The 18,877-nt window shown below is 49.9% G+C and overlaps 1 protein-coding gene across 1 annotated transcript in view; it reads left to right on the top strand.

Moving 5' to 3' along the window:
- Vav2 (vav guanine nucleotide exchange factor 2) overlaps positions 1-12,472 on the top strand; it is a 166,555-nt gene extending 154,083 nt beyond the window's left edge. Inside the window, exons 22-27 of the mRNA XM_028757195.1 lie at positions 1,035-1,087; positions 2,885-3,001; positions 4,937-5,024; positions 6,146-6,269; positions 7,787-7,941; positions 10,888-12,472. Of these exons, the coding sequence (XP_028613028.1) occupies positions 1,035-1,087; positions 2,885-3,001; positions 4,937-5,024; positions 6,146-6,269; positions 7,787-7,941; positions 10,888-10,935 (585 nt within the window). The 3' untranslated portion in view covers positions 10,936-12,472. The remainder of the gene's footprint in view (positions 1-1,034; positions 1,088-2,884; positions 3,002-4,936; positions 5,025-6,145; positions 6,270-7,786; positions 7,942-10,887) is intronic.
- The last annotated feature ends 6,405 nt before the right edge of the window (positions 12,473-18,877 follow it).

The raw sequence follows: 18,877 nt of genomic DNA on the forward strand, positions 1-18,877 counted from the left end.
ATGGCTCTAGAGCATAGCAGCACGCATGGCTCTAGAGCATAGCAGCATGCATGGCTCTAGAGCATAGCAGCACGTATGGCTCTAGAGCAGTAGCTGAGGGCTAGGCCTGATCTGCAGGCAGCAGACAGAGACACTGGGTGTGATAATGGCCTTTTTGAAACCACCCCTAGTGTGACACACTTCTTCCGACAAGGCCACACCCCCTCAGCCTTCTACTCCTTCTCAAGGGGTTCTACTCCCTGGTGACTAAGCATTCGAATCTATGAGACTGTGGGATCCATTCTTTGAACCACAACAGTGGGCATCATCCACTCAGTGGAAACTGATGTAGACCCACTGTCCTTCTCTGTGGCTAACACTCTTCTGTACATCCTCTCAGGCCGTCAGAGCCCAGGGAGGAGGAAGCTTCCCAGACACATGGCCTGAAGCTGGAAATTACCTTGTTTGGAACGAAGGCTAGGTGTCATCTTCCCTCTGAGTCTGTCTTGGCTCTGGTGTCAAAGGGTTGTCCTGGAGTAAACTTGACTCCTGTCCTCCCAAGGACAACTAAAAGTAAAAGTGACTTCTCCCTGGAAGTGATGGAACAAGAGAAGTCCCCGATCAGCCACCTGGTCATGTGCTGCTTGAAGGAACATTTTAAATGCTCAGAGCTCTCTGGACAGACCTGGGGAACCCATAGCCGAGGGTGTCAGGAAGGACATAGTACGTCCTGAGTGTGGCCACCACATACCCACTGTTGGGCATTTCCTGTGGCCTCTAGCCTTTCCCTTTCAGGAATTGTTTGTTCCTGTTGGTAGCTCCTCATTCATTTATACCTTCAGTGAGAACCAGTCATTTGCTCCGTCAACCCTCCTGAGCATCAGCTCAGAGGACGTCCTGACAGTGCCCCTAGGATGTCATAGTTTAGGGGTGCTGGGCTAAGTTGCATCAAGTACTGGCCCCATATAGACTGCTGGTCCCAGGATTGGGTTTCTGATGAGCTCCTCTCTCTTGTTCCCCCTGGGGACGTCAATATACCTGTGTTCTCTTCCCAGCCGCCTACTGGCCGCCCACCATCCCGGGAGATGGATTACACTGCCTACCCGTGGTAAGTGGATTGTGGGCTGCAGTACTGGGCATTTGGTGGCCTCTGTGTCTTATGGTATGGCCCTTTAAGTCCATGAGCTGGCCTTGCACAGGGAGAATTGAGCCCTACTTTGGCTATTTCTCTGTCTCTAAAACAGATCAGCAGGCTCCAATGTGTATGGTAATGAGTCCTTTTCTATGCAGGCTTCTCTTTGCTTCAATCACGGAAGCGATAGAAAGTGATGTTTCTAATCTAGTCTAGTTTGTAATCGTGCCTTTGGTGAGAAGAGGCACTGCGTTACATGGAAGGATGAAGGTGGGTGTTTTGGGTACTGTTACAGATCACAAGTCTTGGCCTGATTCTGTTGATTCTGTCCCAGATGGGCCCAGTACCTAGAAGAACTTGTCCTCAAAGCCGCTTTGCCCCATGTGGGCAGCGTACAGACCACTAAACCAGATGGGCTCGTTCCCCAGTTCAGGCCAGTATCCCTAACCTCACATGTGGCATTTGCGGATCTCCAGGTCCTTGCCCCTCTGAGCACCTCAGTGTCTGTCCCTTGCATCTCTCTAGGCTCACTGGGCCTGCTGCGTGCATGCCTACCCTGACGGCTCTGGCCTGCAGATAGCACATGGCTGCTGACACAGAGATTATGTGGTTTTCACTTGATGGAGTGAAAGGTTTCTTCTGGCTCACAGTTCTGGGCACAGAGTATCACAGGGCGTATGAGGCAGCTCTTCACAGTGCACCCCAATCAGGAAGCAGAGGGATGAACTAATGCTGGCTCAGCTTGCTTTTTCTCTTTTTTCAGTCTGAGGGCCCAGCTCATGGGATGGTGCCCGCCCGTCCACATGTGGGCTGGGACTTTCCACCTCTGTTAGCTTAATCATGGTAATCGGATTCTCAGACATCCAGAGATTTGTTCCCATGGTGATTCAGGTTGACAGTGAAGATTAACCACCACACAGTTATTTTTAAATTAGTTTTTCTCCTTTGACAACTCCAGACATGTATATAGTGAATTTTAGTCACTGTGTCCCCGTGACTCTCCATTGCCCCAACTTCTCCCCAGCTGGTTCTTCCTAGTTTTGTATCTTCTGTATGACCACTGAGTTTAGTTAGGTTTGCCTGTAGAGCACTGTGGGAGGGAGTCTGCTTTGTTGTTGTTGTTGTTGTTGTTGTTGTCTTTAGAGTATGGGCAACCTACTGGTAGCTACCACTAAAGAAAGTGTCATGCACCACCCCCCACCCCTCCCAGCCACCAAGAAATTTAATGTATTAACCCCAGATCTACCCTAACTGTGCATACTGAAGACTAAGCTCACGGTGTCACGCTGGGAATGTGGGGGTTGCTTTGCTGAGGGGCCAGTTTCCCCGACTCACTATCCACTTGTTTGTTTGTTTTTGTGGTAGGAAAAGCCTGATTTTCTCAGTTGTCATTCAGCATGGATGTTGACCTCCTCCAGAGTGTCTCTCCTAAAATGCCCCATCATCTCTTCATCTCAGATAGTGCAAAGAATTTAGAAAATGGCCGTCTGGTAGAAGTTTGTGATTCGAACAGTTCCCCCACCTGGCTGTGAAACTCTTATCTCTCTCCTGTGACATCTTTACCAGCTACCCTTGTATGCTTGACTTGAGGTGCTGGTCCCAACTTTGTGCCCTGCGTATCAGGATATGGCCACACACCCCTGCCCCCATCAGTTACCTGTCTACTCACCTCAGAGGTTCAGAGAAGGAGCAAAGCCCAAGACAGGTGACACACACATACCAAGGGCACCATTCCGTCAGCGTTGTGTCTCAGCTCTGGTTTCCTGACCCCAGGTTTGCTGGCAACATGGAACGGCAGCAGACAGACAATCTGCTCAAGTCTCATGCCAGTGGGACCTACCTCATCAGAGAGCGTCCAGCTGAGGCCGAACGGTTCGCCATCAGTATCAAGTGAGCAACTGCCCCGGGCCCATGAATGTTCCTCCTGAGCCTGCTACTGAGGGGATGGAGCGGAGCTTCCCTCTGATGCCCAGGCTAGAAAATCTCAGACAAGATGGAGGCAGAGGACACAGGCTAACCATCAGGTCTCCTCATGACAACTGGGTGCAGCTTGCAAGTTCAGGGCTCCATGGCCACATCATGCAGCTTAGGGCTGGGTTGTGTGTTTTCAGAGACAGATGGGCTGGTGGGACACTGGGAAGTGCCATCAGGAATGTACTGGCAGCCAGTCTAGTGAGTCTTAGGCAGGATGTACCCTTCGTGCTGCTTTGTGGCATCTGGGGACCCTCAGAGACCTTCAGCAGTGCCCATGGTAGCCCTGTAGCTTGGTCCTACACATCCTTGGTCTGGGCATCTTTCCTCAGATAAAAAATAAACAAGGTCTGGCAGTTTGTTTTCCTCAGCCTAGGACACCCATGGGCACAAGTCTTAGGCCTGTTACTAGGTGTTTAATTTGCTATGATTCAGTGGAGTTCTGAGAGTCCTAAGCAGGGTGCCTGTGTGTGGGAAAGGTCATCTTTGGTCTTCTGGGAATTGGGTTGAGGCAAGCCATAGTGAGACAGCCTGGACACTCCTGCTGCAGTGACAGAAACTGAGAAAGGATGCCGGTGGGTGCAGGAATGCTTCATAGCCCCTTGGGCAGGTTCGCACTAGGCTGTGCAGGACAGCCATAGGACCTAAACACAGTACTTTCTCCTCTTCCTTTGGGGTATGTTTCTTCTACCTCTGCGCTGGGTTGGGGTTCAAAGCTTGCCTCTGCCAAGCATCTTGGGCTACACAGTCTAGCCCAGGCAGGTGCACACAGCTGGTCCACGCATCTGACATTGAGGAAGACTTCAGTGGAAGGATACCACTGCAGCATCTCAGGCCAGGGCCCTGCTTTACCAGACTGCTGTCAAGGAACTCCCAAGGGGAAGAGGGGTGGAGACAAGAATCTGTGGAGCTAGACAGGGCTAGAGCTGGGCAAGAGGCCCCCAGGTCTCCCCACTTCAGGAAGGTCACACTGCCAGGAGCCATCACTTTCCCAGAAGTCCTATGATGTTCAGGGTCTAAAGAAATTCATAGCCTATATCCAGCCCCACACAATGATGTGGCAGCTGTCACACCCACCTACCAGGAGTGTCCACAGTGCCTTGTGTCTGCCCAGCCTTTAGGACACCACAGTGGCAATTCTATTGGTCTGGCTCATAGCACATGTTAAAGCCACGTGAACACGGGTAGGTGCCTACAGTGACCCTGTGGGGTGACGCTTGATTACTTGTTAGTTCGGTGTTTCCTTTAGCCAATTTCAGGATATTGAACCAACCTTGCATTTGTAGGCTGTCTCCCCAACCCTCAGCACTGTTCAGTCCTTGTTACATGTTTGGGTCACGTGCAGACATATTTAGGGACATAGGTTCTCTTGCTTCACCGACTGGGTTCCTACGCCCACAGACATCAGGACCCTGGCTTGAGATCTCTGTCTGCATGCCATGTTGAACCTTGGTATTGCCTCACGTGGGCTGGGCTGTCATTTAGGGGAGCCTTCTGAGGCTCTCTAGGTTGGGTACACTTGAACTAAACATGATAATAGTAGGTGAGGGTGGGGGCAGCTGGCTCCAGGACCTGGTGGACTTACGCTCCGTGCTTTTGGAGCCACCTAGAGGGGGCTAGGGGCTGAGGTCAGAGTCGGTAGTGGGGACTCTGGATATGACTTAAAGCAGACAGGGAGAGCTATGGAAGATCTGCTCAAATGGATGGGCCAAGGGCTGGAGAAGCGGCTGGCCAGGAAGGGCTGCAGAGGCATTATAGACGTCTAGGTCCGGATCTTTGCTGAAGCAGATCTGGAATAAGCCTGGGGCGTTGTGGCTGCACAGTAAGAACTGGGCTGTCTGTCTGTCTATCCAGGTTCAATGATGAAGTGAAACATATCAAGGTGGTAGAGAAAGACAGCTGGATCCATATCACGGAAGCAAAGAAGTTTGAGAGCCTGCTGGTATGTGTGTCTGTGACTCTCACTCCCCCTGACCTGGCCACAGAGGCCCAAGGGCTTTCCACTTTACAGCCCCTCTGCTCCCTGAGGATCCATTCTCTGCCTAGGGAGGATCGATTCTTCCCAGTGTGGGGCAAAATCTAGTGATACTTGATAGGATACCTGGGGACAGTTGGAGTCGTGTTATACCAGAGCTGGGTCACTGAAAACCTTCCCTCACTCACATGATAGAGCAGAAAGCAAGGCTTTTCACCTTGGACATGAGACTACAGGCTGCCTCAGGCATGTCCTTGGGGTCAGCCCCACCAGAATGCCCTTAAAGGCATACTGTTCCTTAAAGTGACACTAAAAGGTTTGGTTTTGACCTCCACCACCCCCTTTTGGTACTCGCACAGAGCCCAGGGCCTTACACATACTAGGCAGTTGCCTTAGCACTGTGCATAACCTCAACCCCAACCCTTTCTCTTTGTTTTTGGAGACAGACACGATGTAGCTCTGGCAGGTCTGGAACTGTGGAGTTCTCTCAGCCTGCCTCTGCCTCCTGGTTGCTGGGATTAGAGGTGTGGGCCACTCTACCTGCCTCCATATTTCTTTCAGTCACAAGCGTCACTCCCCTGACAGGACATTGGAGATTTCCTTTCCCCTCTGTGACCCACAGGAAAACACAGGCAAACAGAAAAGTGTCTGAAATTCCCCTTCACAGCCCAGAGTCAACAGACACCATCCGGCAAGGCTGTAGGTGCCTCCTGGGGCAGCCAGGCTGTGGTTCCTGGAGTTCTTAACAAATCCACGGCACACCTCTTTGTGTAACCATCATTCATTGCTGTTCAGTCCTCTCCGTGGCACTAGCCTCGTGGCATTCTGCCCTGCAGCTGTGCTTCCCTCCAGCGTGGACGGCACTGTAGTCAGCAGCTTGTTCTTCAACCTTGGCATTCTTTCCAGAGCATTCTTTCAGAAATATTTAGGAGCCCTGCGCCTGAGGGAAAGGTTTTTGAGGCACTGGCCATCCTAGCTGGACTGGGCTGGAGTGAGATTGAGGGGGTCTCAGAGGAGCCCACGCCTTGAACCCAGGAGGTGGGAGGGCTCCCTAGTCTCCATCGGTGATGAATGTGCGCCCCCTGCAGGAGCTGGTGGAGTACTACCAATGCCACTCACTCAAGGAAAGCTTCAAGCAGTTGGACACTACACTCAAGTTCCCCTACAAGTCTCGGGAGCGAGCCACCACCAGGGCCTCAAGCCGGTCTCCAGGTAATGCCTGTGTCTATGGGTAACTACTCAGGCCACATCCAGGCCAAGATCTCCCTGTCCACCTGGGTCAAGAGTCGTTGCCCGACCCCTTAGTGTGGGCCAGGCCCTCCACATCTGTCAGTGGCCCTGACTCACGTCCCTTCTCATTCCATGTAAGATGGGGTCCACACTGCTACTCTGGCTCTTAGCACCTGTGTTTGGAGCTGACAGTAGTGAGAAGCAGTTGGGCAATATCTGAGAACAGATCCCTCTCCGGATGCCCTGGGGCCTTGGCTGTTCAAGGCAGCTATCAGCCTATAGGGGGGATTTCAAAACTGGTGATAAGGGTGCAGTCTGGACCTTGAGGCAGAGATAGGCCCAGAGCCTTTGACTTCTAGCTCAGGCCTTTTCCCCTGAGTCACCCATGTCTCCAGCCTGCAGGGACCTGCAGAGCTATGGGACCTTCCTTTCCCCACCCCAGACAGAGCAGACCAGCAGAGGGTTGCCAGCCTATGACAGTTGGCCCCAACTGTCCAAAGTCCTTTCAGGATGTAGGTGTAGAGCGAGCAGTGGCCTAGCTGTGCCTGTGGTAGGCCCCGCCCTCCCCGGCATCCTCCCGAGGTAGAGCCTGGCGTCCCCCTAAGCTCCTTGGCTCTGCTCTGTCTTATGCTCTCTCTTGCCTCTTTGCAGCTTCCTGTGCTTCCTACAACTTTTCTTTTCTCAGTCCTCAGGGCCTCAGCTTTGCCCCCCAGGGCCCCTCTGCTCCCTTCTGGTCAGGTACCTCTACTGTTCAGGGCCCAGCCTGATGGATCCCCCTGGCTGTGCAGCCTGGTGCTGGGGGGGGGCGGCTGGGGATTGGGCCAAGGCTGCAGCCCATGAGGACGCATTAGGCAGGGCTCTTCCCTGGTCACACGTGGACACTTCCCTGCTTCATCAGCTGCCATCCATAATGGCCACTGAGAGCTTTGCCTCTGGTTCGGGAGATGTGGGCAGGAGGGGCAGAGCTGGTGACTGCTCTGTAGCCAGGAGAGCTGCCACAGGAACAGGGATGGGTGTGGAGGAGAAGCTTTCAGTCAGCCCTGGTCCAGCATGCTTTCTACTGCCAGAGCCAAAGCCCTTCTGTGCAAGGCTGTGTGTCCCCTCACTACCATTGTCACCTGTACCCAGGACTCGTGGGTTCTGGGATGAACCAGTTCACTGGGTTTCCAGTCTTAATTTGGAGATCTGGGATGGGGATGGTCAAAGCATGGGTGCCTGCTCTGTTCACCAGTGGCATGCTCATTGCTTGTGAGGGCAGCCAGCGTTGGTGGTGCTAGCTCAACCCCCTCTAAGTGCATGCATAATGTGGCTTATGCCCAGACACAGGTGGGACTGGCCCTCAGCCAGAGGCTAGTGTCCCTCCAGAGACCTTCCCTAGCTGTGGGCACAAAGCCATACTCTAGATATCAGGGAAGAGACCCACCTCAGTCTGAGGGCCTCTAGCCCTGGCTGAGCAGCTCCTGCAGTTGTTTGATGTCTCACCCCGTCTGTCCCAATAGTGTTCACACCTCGGGTCATTGGCACGGCTGTGGCCAGGTACAACTTTGCAGCACGAGACATGCGGGAGCTGTCACTGCGGGAAGGTGATGTGGTGAAGATCTACAGCCGAATCGGTGGGGACCAGGGCTGGTGGAAAGGCGAGACGAATGGGAGGGTGAGTAGCTTGCCCGGCTTGAGGGCTTTGTGCAAAGGCCCAGGGCTGGCCTTACTGAGAGGTCAAGGAGGTGTCCCTTTGGCTCTGACACAGTCGGACTCAGCTATGCTTAGCTGTGACCTAGGCACACTGTCTGGGATTGCCTGGTGTCATGGGTGGGGATGAGGGCAAGAGTCCAGTTGTTCACTGTGATCCTAGCTACACCAGTCAGGTCTCAATCCAGGCCCCACAGACCCTTCTCCTCTGCCTTTGTGGTCACTCAGGAACAGGTTTTATATATAGTCATCTGGTCACTTGCAGGTAGGGAAGCCATCAGATGCTACCCACCCCTTCCTCCTGTTGATGATGACTACCATGTGGCTCTCTCAGAACTCTGCCCCAGAGGTTCTGCCAAGAGCCTCCCCTATCCCAGAACTCATATAGATCCACCGGCTTTGACCCATGTCTCTGAGCAACTTTTTTGGAGGGCAGAGAGCTCCAGGTGGAACCACTGGACAAACTGGATTTTCATGGGCTACAGATGCCCACAGGCAGCAGAGGGCCAGACAGCCTTGACTCCCCTACTGAGCATTCTATAGCTGGTAGCAGGAACCCCACTCATGTTGGTATCTGTGTTATAGGCCCCAAAGGTGTTCATTTATACTCAGCTGCCCTTCAAAAGAGTAGAGGCTACTAAGTCCTAGCAGCAACTTTGAGGGCTGGACGCTAACCCTGAAGTGGGCCAATGCAGGTGGAAGCAGCTGGGACTGGAATTCAGTTACTTGTTTGGTTTCTTACCAGGTCCAGGCACTTCCATAGCACAGTCTGAAAATGACTGCTTTGAGCTTTTGTGAGTAGCTCTTGTTGATATAAATGCCTTTTTCTCTCTGGCCGTTTTACTGCTAAGTCTGTCTACTGACAGAGGCAACAGCATCTTCCCTTGAGTAGATGCTTTGCTACCACCCTCCTTTCCCCATCAACCCCTACTAAACCCCTACTTTCCCGTTACTATTGACCTCTTTCTTTCCCTGTACTTAAACTGGGTTTCCTATAACCAGTTGGAATTTTTACTCTAATGTGACAGTTGACTCTAATGTGGCAGTCTTTGTCTTTTAGTAGACATTCGTAGTCCATTTATATTTAGTATACATTTTGTTTTGACTGTTGGTCAGTTCCTCTCCTTTCTGGGTAACTTGTAGATTAATCAATATTTTTTCTATCTACTTCACTTCCCCTTCTCATGATTGATTTGTTAGTTATATATCCTTTTATCATGTATGTTATTCTGGTGGTTACAGGTGCACTTTGAGTATTCAGAGTCCCTATAGGGAGTATTTTTACTACTGAGACAGTGTGAGGACCACACAGCCTAGAATTATAAATTATTTTCCTCCCAGTTTTTGTGTGGATATTGTCATTATCATCTATACTTTTTAACATTTGAGAGTAATTGCTCACATGACCTCTCTTTACTCCTTAATATTTCTTGGAGGCAATGTTATTCCCCCTTGACATAATAAAGGTATCTAATATGTAGTGTATTTTCAGATTTCATCAATTTTTGTCAATTGACTTTCTTCTAGCTGCTGTTTACTGGATGCATGAACCATGGCCACGACCAGCATCCTAAGTGAAGTGTTCCTCAGTTTCTCTCTCTCATATGACTTGTAACATTTCTTGAAGAGGAGACACAGATTTTTATCCCATTGTTAGGTTTGATGTTTTTTCACATTTAGGCAGAGACTGCACCTTTATGTTGTTATACACAGGAGGATGTCATTCATCAGTGTGACGGCATCTGTTCCATTTCATTCTGTTGCTGTGATAAACCACTCTGACCAAAAGTGACTGAGAGGAGGAAGCAGTTAATTTTCTCTTCCAGGTCTAGGTCATAGTCATCACTGATGGAAGTTGGGGCAGGAACTGGGAAGCAGGCACCATGGATGAATGCTGCATGCTGGCTCTCTCAGGACTATGCACAGCTAGCTTTCTTGTATCACCTGCCTAGGAGATAGTGCTGCCCTTACCAGGCTGGACCCTCCTCCATCAATTAACTGTGAAGACAAGTCCCACAGACCTGTCAGTCTGATCTGGGCAATCCCTTAATCAAGGCTTCCCCTCTCAGATGCTAGCCTGGAAGGCATGTGATTGGGGAACCAGTTCCAGGTTCTCACTGTTTGTGTTATTAACTTTGGTCTTGGTTAAGAGCTATCAGCCAGGTCTCTCTTCCCTGTTTCCACCTGTATTCTCTCCATTGACCTATGGTTAGTCCTGTTCTCTGTCTAACCTGATTCTTTTAAGTCATTGCATCTTTTAGTTCTTGGGTTTCTTTCCCTCCTTCCTTTTCTTTCTCCTTCGCTTCTTTTGTTGTTTTGTTTTGTTTTTGTCTGTTTTGTTTGGGTTTTTGTTGTTGTTTATATATTTCTTTTATTAGTTAGTTTTATTTTATTTTTGAATATAAGGTTTCATCAAGGCCTACTTGGCCCTGAACTATCAAAGTGATCCTCCTACTTCAGTCCTGAATCCTGAGGTCATGGACAATGTATCACAACATCCAGCTTCCAGCCTCGGACTTCTGTTTGATTTCTGACTCCTGTTCTCTGGAAGAAATGTTTATCATCTTGTCAGTTTTCTGAAACATACAGGGTAGCTCTTTCTGTGCCTGACCCAGGGCTTCTTTCTACTGTCTGTGTTTGCTCTTGATTTTCGTCAGTGTCATGGCTGAGGCCAGGTTGTGTGCCAGGAAACATGGGAAGGTGTGATTTCCTCTGTAGTATCTGATCCCTTCTCAGTGGCAGATCATAAGGCACATTCCTCAGCCTCTCTTTGAGGCTCAGGGGGCCTGGTTGAGATCTGGTGTATAGGAGGGGTCTCTGCTCTCAAGCCCTTCCTGGCCCTGCCCTGACACATGCCCCCTTGCTGTGTGTACACACATGCAGACACAACTGTCCCTGCCATCTCTTTCAGATCGGTTGGTTTCCTTCAACGTATGTGGAAGAAGAAGGCATCCAGTGAGGGCAAGACCTAGACAGGAACCACGGATGCTCTTGGGAGTCTCCCCAGCTCTGAAGTCCGCCTCTGGCTTCTCCACAGCTCTGGGAACTGCCTGCGAAACCTGCAGCTGTTATGGCCCATAGGGATGGGGAGGGTGTCCCACCGTCACCTGCCCTAGGAGGCCTGTCCCTGGGTAGATTCCTTGTACATAGAGGAAATCTGTGCTGGCCATACCCAGAGCACCAAGGAGAGGGAGCTCAGGCAATATGGCCAAGCATGTGTGGCTGACAGCAGAGCTCAGAAGCCACTGCCTGCCTCTCTGCTTCAGATAGTTGTTCAGGAGTCTAGAACTCCACTCATGTTGTGCCAGGGAGGGCTGGGGACAGCAGTGGTTCCCTTCCCAGGCCCATCTGCTGCCTCATGCTGATCTGCCTGTCTTTTCTGCTGCTCTCTAGAGTGTGTGTCAGGTCTCGGGAGGCAGGCAGGACCAGAGCTGAGCTGTTCAGTAGCATACGCTAGGCCTAGCTGGGAGAGAGAACTTGCTCAGGGCCACTGGATCATGCTAGCTCTGGAGCTTTCCCTGGCCGCCTCCCTTCTGACACATCAGGGTCCTGCTGAGTGCTAACTGGGCAGGCCCCTCCCTCATGAGGGGCCTTCGGAACGATGACATTGCTGACCCACCCCCAGCCCACCCAGTCAGTGGTACTGCTCTTTGCTTGTCAAAGCCCCTTCCCTGAGCCAGGAAACAGGTCTTCTCTGCCCTGCTGCCAGGGGACACATCTGTGAACCCCAAAGGGCAGGGTAGAATACCAGGTTTCCATCCCCACTGCCTCTTTCTCTCCAGGAGGCACTCTTGGGTCTTCTGCATTCCAAACTACGGTCACTCGGAGTCTGCTGGCCTTTGCACTAGATGTTGGTTATGGCCCTTGACAGGTCTCTCCACAAGGATTCCTGCAGCCCATATTCTGGGCCTATGGCTGGCTCAAATTAAGTGCTCTTGGGGTATCTCTGCCCTTTCACTTCTCCTGGTGCTTCCTGCCCTTTGACCTCTGGCTTGCTTGGCCAGCCCCTAGTTCCTTCCTGTGGAGATCTGTGTGAGCGTATGTGCAGACACACAGACTCTCGGCCCTTTCTCCCTTCATCCAGCTGCCCATTCCTGGGTGAGGAGGGAGCCAAGCTAGGGTCACTGTCCCTACTGGAGTGAGACAGTGCACTACCTTCCTCCTGGGGACACTTACAGCCTGGTGTCCACATACAACGTGCTGGGATGTTAGGGGAGGCAGGGGGGTATCAGGAGATGGGTTGCAGCAGGAAATGAGACACCTTGGAAAGCCCCAGCTATGAGAAACTGGGAGCAAAGGGTTTGCCTTGGCGAGCGTCAGGGCACAGGCCACTTTGCACAGCTCCCTGGCCCAGCCTGCCCAGTGCAAGTGCACACCGTGGGAGGGCTCTGCAGGCCCTTCTGCAGCATGAACCGTATGAACGCCCTCACGACACCCTGTGCTTTTGGTTTGGTCTTGTTTGTTTTTCTGTTGTACTTGGGTGTTTTTTTTTTTTTTTTTTTTTTGGTCCTGTTATGTTTTGTTTTGCCTGTTCATATTTTAGAAGAGGGGGTTGTAATTATTTCATCTAAGCCTCCCGTTACATATCTGTGAATAAGAGATTCTATGATAGCAAGAGGATGTATATTTTAGCTTGTCATGACGCATCATGATAACGAAGGACACTGAGAAAGAGAATACTCTGCAGCCCTGTTCTTGTGAATGTTTTGTGTCTGTTTTGACATGTGTGCTTGGTTTTTTTTGTTTGTTTGTTTTTTGTTTTTGAGCTGCACTGAGCAGGGTGCTGGGCAGGCTGGGGCATGGGCACTTCTGCAGGAGACTGGACACCATCTAAGGTCTGGGGACCCGAGATCAGCTGTGAACATTTGCAGCACAATGCCTGCAAGTCAGGGATGTGGGGGTCCCACAGCCAGCAGCACCCCCTGATGGGACAACTGTACATTGCCAATGGGTTTTCTCCACAAGACTACGGTTTTTACTACAAATAAACCTACGTTCTATTCTGCAGCAGTGGTTAACCTTCTGTGCCTGGGAGGGAGCAGCTGGTATCCTAAGTTCATCAGGGTTTGTCCTACGCCAAGCCTGGCTGCCAGGTGGTCACCTCTGCCTGGCTAACACAGCATCCAGTAGAGTTCACCAGGCAGCCTTACAGCAAGAGCCACTGTCTTCAGAGATTAAACAATGAGCAAAAAACCCAGCACTTTCTCCTCTAGGATGAGTCCTGTGTCATTTGATGAAAAAAACCTAAATCATCAAGTATTGGTGGTCCTCACCACCCACCCTACAGAAAAAGCAGCCTCAGGAGCGAAGCTTCCATCCCAGTCTCCTGTCCTTAGGTCACACTGCCCCTTCACGGTTACCTTGTCTCCCAGCATGGCTCCCGAGGTTCCTGATGGTATAACTAGAAGGGAACCGAACACCCATCAGCTCTTTACCAGAGCCTTGTTGCAGGGCTACCCCTGGCGACAGTTATGCTTGGAAGTACACAGTAAGGTAGACACTCGTCCACCTGTAGAATGTGGGGTCCTGTTACCAAGGAGGTGGAGCAAGGGCACACCTCCTGGGTCCCTGTGACTGCCATATGAGCCTGGGAGGTACCTGGCTAGTATGGAGTCGTATTACATATGTGGCTGTCTACTTCCTATGTGCCCAGACCGGAGACAGGTGAAGATTTATGCTCATCCATCTTTATCCAGTTCACACAGTATGGCGATCACTCTGTGAATGCTCACACCCTTGTCCTGACATGCCTCCCCAACATTTGGGTGTTTGCACATGCTCTCACCGGCCTGTGATACCTTCAGCCACTGAAGTCTCCTGTAGATTTTGTAACCAGAAGCAATTGGGAAATAGAGGGCAGAGGGAACAAGGGGGCCTCAGTCATTCACCAGCCAGCTCCTGCTGATTATGTCCAGGCCTTGTTACCCTCGCCTCTTCTGCCTTGGTGGCCTAAGTTACCACCATGTGGGCGGCAGGTGGAACAAGTGCCTCCTTCCACCTGGCATCCCTTTCTGGGATATTCCTGGATCCTAGGCTGTCTCTCTTGGCCACAGTGCAAGGTTCTGGTTCCTGGTGAGGCTGCAGCTTCCTCTCTTTGGGTGCTCTTCATCACCTGGACTATGAGGGAAATGTAAGCCTGAAGTGTGGGCACAGAAGCTCATCTGTGGTCCCAGGCCTCAAGGTCAAGGCCAACAGGTGGTTTTTCTGAAGATTCCCTCCTTGACATGGGAGCCTCTCGCTGTGGCCTCCAGTGGCCTTTTCCTTGGCACACATGTTCCCTCTTTCATGAGGACCCTAGGATTGGATTAGGAGCTGCCAAGGATCCTTGTTAACTTTGCCTCTTACTAGACCCTTGATTCTGACTCTCTAGAAACCCAGAGGTGCCCTGGGTGCTGGAGCTCACGAGCTTCGGCTGCCCAGTTCATCACCAGCCCTACCCACATCGCAGCTGTTGAGTGTGTAGGTCTTCTGGTTACCTGTAGGAGAAAAAACAGGCACGACCTGGTGGCTAGCCTACTTGGTACACTGTGCTTCTAAGTAAGAAGCATGGCTCCTGAAGTCAGAACCCTGAATTCTGGTGTAGCATGAGTAGCCAGTAGCTGACCTCGGTCTGCATGCTCCATGCCTGCTTTAATGTACTTCTTCCACATAGAGCCCCTGGGTACCAGTGCTCAGTATCCAGTCGGAGGGAATGTGCTAACAAGCAGTTGCAGTCAATAGGCTTTCCACTTTGTAAGTGGTTGCTCACATGCAATAAAGCAAACACTGTTCCCTGAAACTATGGAGTGGATTGTCTCTGTTGTTTACTGGCCAGTGGCCTAGTGCTGTCTTGTCAGACAGCTGGCCACTGTACTTTCACTGGATGGTGTACCTTCTAGGCTGGTGGAGCCCCGCCTCTCTGTGCTGAATAGTTTTAGGTCAATTTGACACAAGCCACAGTCATTCTGATAATGGGAACCTCAGTTGAGAAAATCTCACCAGATTGGCCTGTGGGCAAGTCTGTGGTGTGTTTTCTTGATGTGGAAGGGGCTGGCTCACTGTGGGTGGTTCTGCCCTGAGCTGGTGGTCCTGACTGCAGTGTGAGCAGGCCAGTAAGCAGCACTCCCCCATGACCTCTCTGAGTTCCTGCCTTGAGGTGCCTGTACTATTTGAGTTCCTGCCCTGACTTCCCTCAGTGATGGACTGTGCTGAAATAAACCCTTTCCTCTCTAAGTTGCTTCTGTCTTTTTTGGTGTTTTATCACAGCAATATGTCGAAGAACAGCTTCAACATCACAGGGCAAACTGAAGTGGGACGTAGAGTTGACGATTGATCATTCAACAAACTTCTCTGACGGGATATAGCTTGAGTCGCTGGGACCAGCAGTACTTCCTTGAGGCTGGAAGAAAAAAAGGAGAGAAGAATACGTCTCTCTCCCAGCTCCCCTCACACACACTCACACACACAGTGGATGAAGCAAGGCTCCAACAAGCGCACATATACACACTACACACATACACACAAACATATACATACACACACATGCATAGTTTGGCGGATGGAGCAAAGCTTCAGTGACTTTATTCTTTCTCCCACAGCTTATATATCCCAGCAGAATCTTTAAAGCAGTACAAAAATCACAACGTGATTACATTCTATTTTTTGTTAAGTGATCGTGATCAGTTACAATGATTATTCACAGAGAAATCTGTTCCTAGTACCCGCACATGAATGAACATGATGTAGTACAAGTTAAAAAATATTCCCAAGAATCCACAGACATTTGTAACTAAGCAACTTGTTATAGATTAACAAAATGTAAGCAAGCAAGGTAATTTTCTCATATTGGCAGACTGCAATTTGTAGTTACAAAGAAAGGATCAATGGTTTTATTAATCTTAAAAAATAATCTCATAAAAAATCTTAAGAGAATCACAGAACCATCATTTCTACTTTAAATACTTAGGGTGCACACCTACTCATAACAGTTTTTTATTAAATCCTATCAGGAAGCTGAGGGCAAAAAGGGATATAAGACACTAGTCATCACCTTGATCGCCAGCCCAGCCTTAGCAAGAAAGGCACGTCAGCGAGTACTAGTCAGTCGGGCTGCCATTGTTCTTGTTCCCCGACCTTTAAACGCATCCCTTGTTCAGTAATCAAAAGTGTACCTTTCTGAACTCTAAATAGTTCCCTAGGATTTTCTATGTCAAAGCCATTAGAAAAAACTTTAACCTAATTTCACTAACAATTTATTTCTCTAAATTCTTTCTAAGAAGGGTGGTCATTGCTAACAATTTACATCTCTAAGTTCTTTCTGAGCGTGGTGGATGAATCATTAGTCTGCTGCAGCAGCAATGCTGGAAAAAGACCAGTCATTAATGTTGTAAGTGCCAGTGATACTGCCCAGTGAGGGGCTGCATGTCCCTTAGAGTTTTCATACCTCACAGGAGTGATGTGGTGACCGTTAAGGCAGAAAGCACAGTGAACCGTTGTCACAGTGTGAAGTCCTCAGGGCTTTGCCTCTCCAGGTGCTTGTGCTAAGTCTCATTCCATGACTTCTAAAGCTGCCTTGCCTGTACATTGCCTGAAGCAATTGAAAGCTCAGGCACTCCGAACCAAAGCGGCCCTCACTGTTCTACAAGGGAGGGGCACATTCTGTTTTAATTCTAACTCTAGCTTTCTGGCAACACAACTTAAACTTCTATCAACTACCCTAACTTCCTAAAAGTAAATCAGGAATTCTGTAAAATAATCAATTCATATAAACATTATTTTATGAAAGTTTATCTTCATACTGATCTGCAGGGAAATTGCCCAGTGGAGTTGGCTGTCTCCCAAGAGGCAGTCTTATTGGTAGTGAGGGTCTCTGCCCAGACACACCCTGTTAGATGTGTGAAAAACCATAGTAATGATAAGCATGGAAAGGAACAGCAGCAGCAAGAAGCAATCCAGAGACACCCCCTCTCAGGACTGTGCCTCTCCAAGGTACATCCATCTCAGCTGTACAAAACAGTGGACCATCTCCAGAAAGTTCACCTGCCCACTGCAGTTATTCCTGCATGGCATCTACCATCTCTCTTTTAAAATTAGTTAAGTGAACTGTGTGACTTCCTCTCTGGGCAGAACACATAAAGCTGCCCCTTTTGAGAGTTCAGCTGTGTCCTCTTTCAAAAGGCCGTCTTAGCTGGCCTTGTAGATGAGCTTACAACCCTTAACAGAGGCAGGGACCTCTGGCCACTCCATACCCCTGTATTGTATGCTATCCTGTCCTAACCATGTATGGTCTTGGGGAGGAGATGCAGTATATTGACTAGAGAGACTACGGATGGAAAGGGTCAGTGTCTGGGCATGGAAAAACTTGGGGAAGACTTTACAGAGCAACTTTTTTTTTTTTTGTGGGGTGCACCCACCCACCTTCCTCTGGTTTCCCAGGGTGAACTTTGGTGGCTTTGAACCTAGGTTTGTCATTGGAACTTTAGGGGAAGGCATTTATGTGTCTCCTAGGAAGGAATTTTTGCAACAAATGTATTCAATGTGAAATGCGCTGGTTGAGGTAGTTGTGTCTCACTGAGACTGGCTCTGCTTTGGGGCAGGGAGGTAGCAGTTAGGCAGGCCTCTATTCAAGATAAGATCTTGCAGTGTCTGCTCTCTGGTTAATGTCCTGCCCTCACAACTTGATATCTTTATTTTCCTTCCTGATTCCATTCTGGTCCTTTTATGTGTCCTAACAAAATTAAACTCATATTTACATGTGGGAGCTCTGTGGAACAAACAGTCCTCACATGGGTCTGGCACTACCCCATGCCTTCTCACATGCTTTCCTGCCAGTGAAGCACATGAATGTACTGAGAGCCCCACCCTGAGCCCCAGGTCCATACGAAGGCCAGTCTGGTCAGTTGGGATTATGGTTTGCTTGAGAAGGGTCACAGACAATCCAGCAGACAAGAACAACATTACTGACTTTGCAAGGTCCAGCCTCTTCTAATCATTAGGTCCAGCCTCTTCTAATCAGAAAGCTGTGCTTCGTGAATATTCTTGGTTCTCTCACCTTGACCTTTGCCTTACTCTGACTAGCTTTCGACTCAAACCAGGGAGGAGAGTCCATTTTTATTTTTTAAAAGCCAGCTGCTCTTGTCGGGAGGACAGGTTTTAAGTCGAGCAGACCCAGCCGGTGCCACTTGAACCTCATGTTTTGTGGAATAGGCAAGCCCAGTGGTCTCACTTCTAAGCCCTGGTTTCTTATCCCGGCATGCCTGAGTGTACACATCCACTTTTCTTCATCCCTTTGATGGGTTGACTGCATTCACTAGAGAAGTAAAAATCAGTGTGGTTCCAGACTTGAGACAAGTGACAAAGACAGGTGGACCAGGGAGGCAACAAGCCCCTAGTTCTACTTAGTCAGCCTATGTGAGGAGTTGTTTCCACCAAGTATGGAAGACCTTAGCCAAGTGCTGCACTTAAACATGGGCATACTGGACATGACTTGGTGCCACAGAGGCGCTGACAGCAGATGCATGGAAAGACTCACTGGTAGGTGTCAACAAGAACATGTACTGTAGAGCCAGGTAGACCCTGCAGACTCTGTCCCAAGATGTAGTCTTAGAGGGACAGAAGGAACTGCTCAGACTGGCTCAGAGAGCTGTGCCCTCAGCATCCACAGTCAGCAATGGCCTGTCCTTCCCAAGGTAGCTTGAACTTAGCTGTAGTGGGAGGATTCACACCATGCAAAGGATCAAGTAAGAGTGTGAAGCAGGCAGCAGGCCTCACTTCCCAATGGATTCATAAGTTTGTTACTAAGTGTGAACCAATAAGACGGGACCACAGTACATGCCACACCATAGCCTGGAATGTATACAGTGTAACACACAGAATTAGGTGTACTGGAAGCTAGAGAAGTCAAAAATCAATGTGATTCCAGG

Source organism: Grammomys surdaster, unplaced genomic scaffold (assembly GCF_004785775.1).
Source record: "Grammomys surdaster isolate TR1022 unplaced genomic scaffold, NIH_TR_1.0 126133, whole genome shotgun sequence".
Classification (NCBI taxonomy): Eukaryota; Metazoa; Chordata; class Mammalia; order Rodentia; family Muridae; genus Grammomys; species Grammomys surdaster.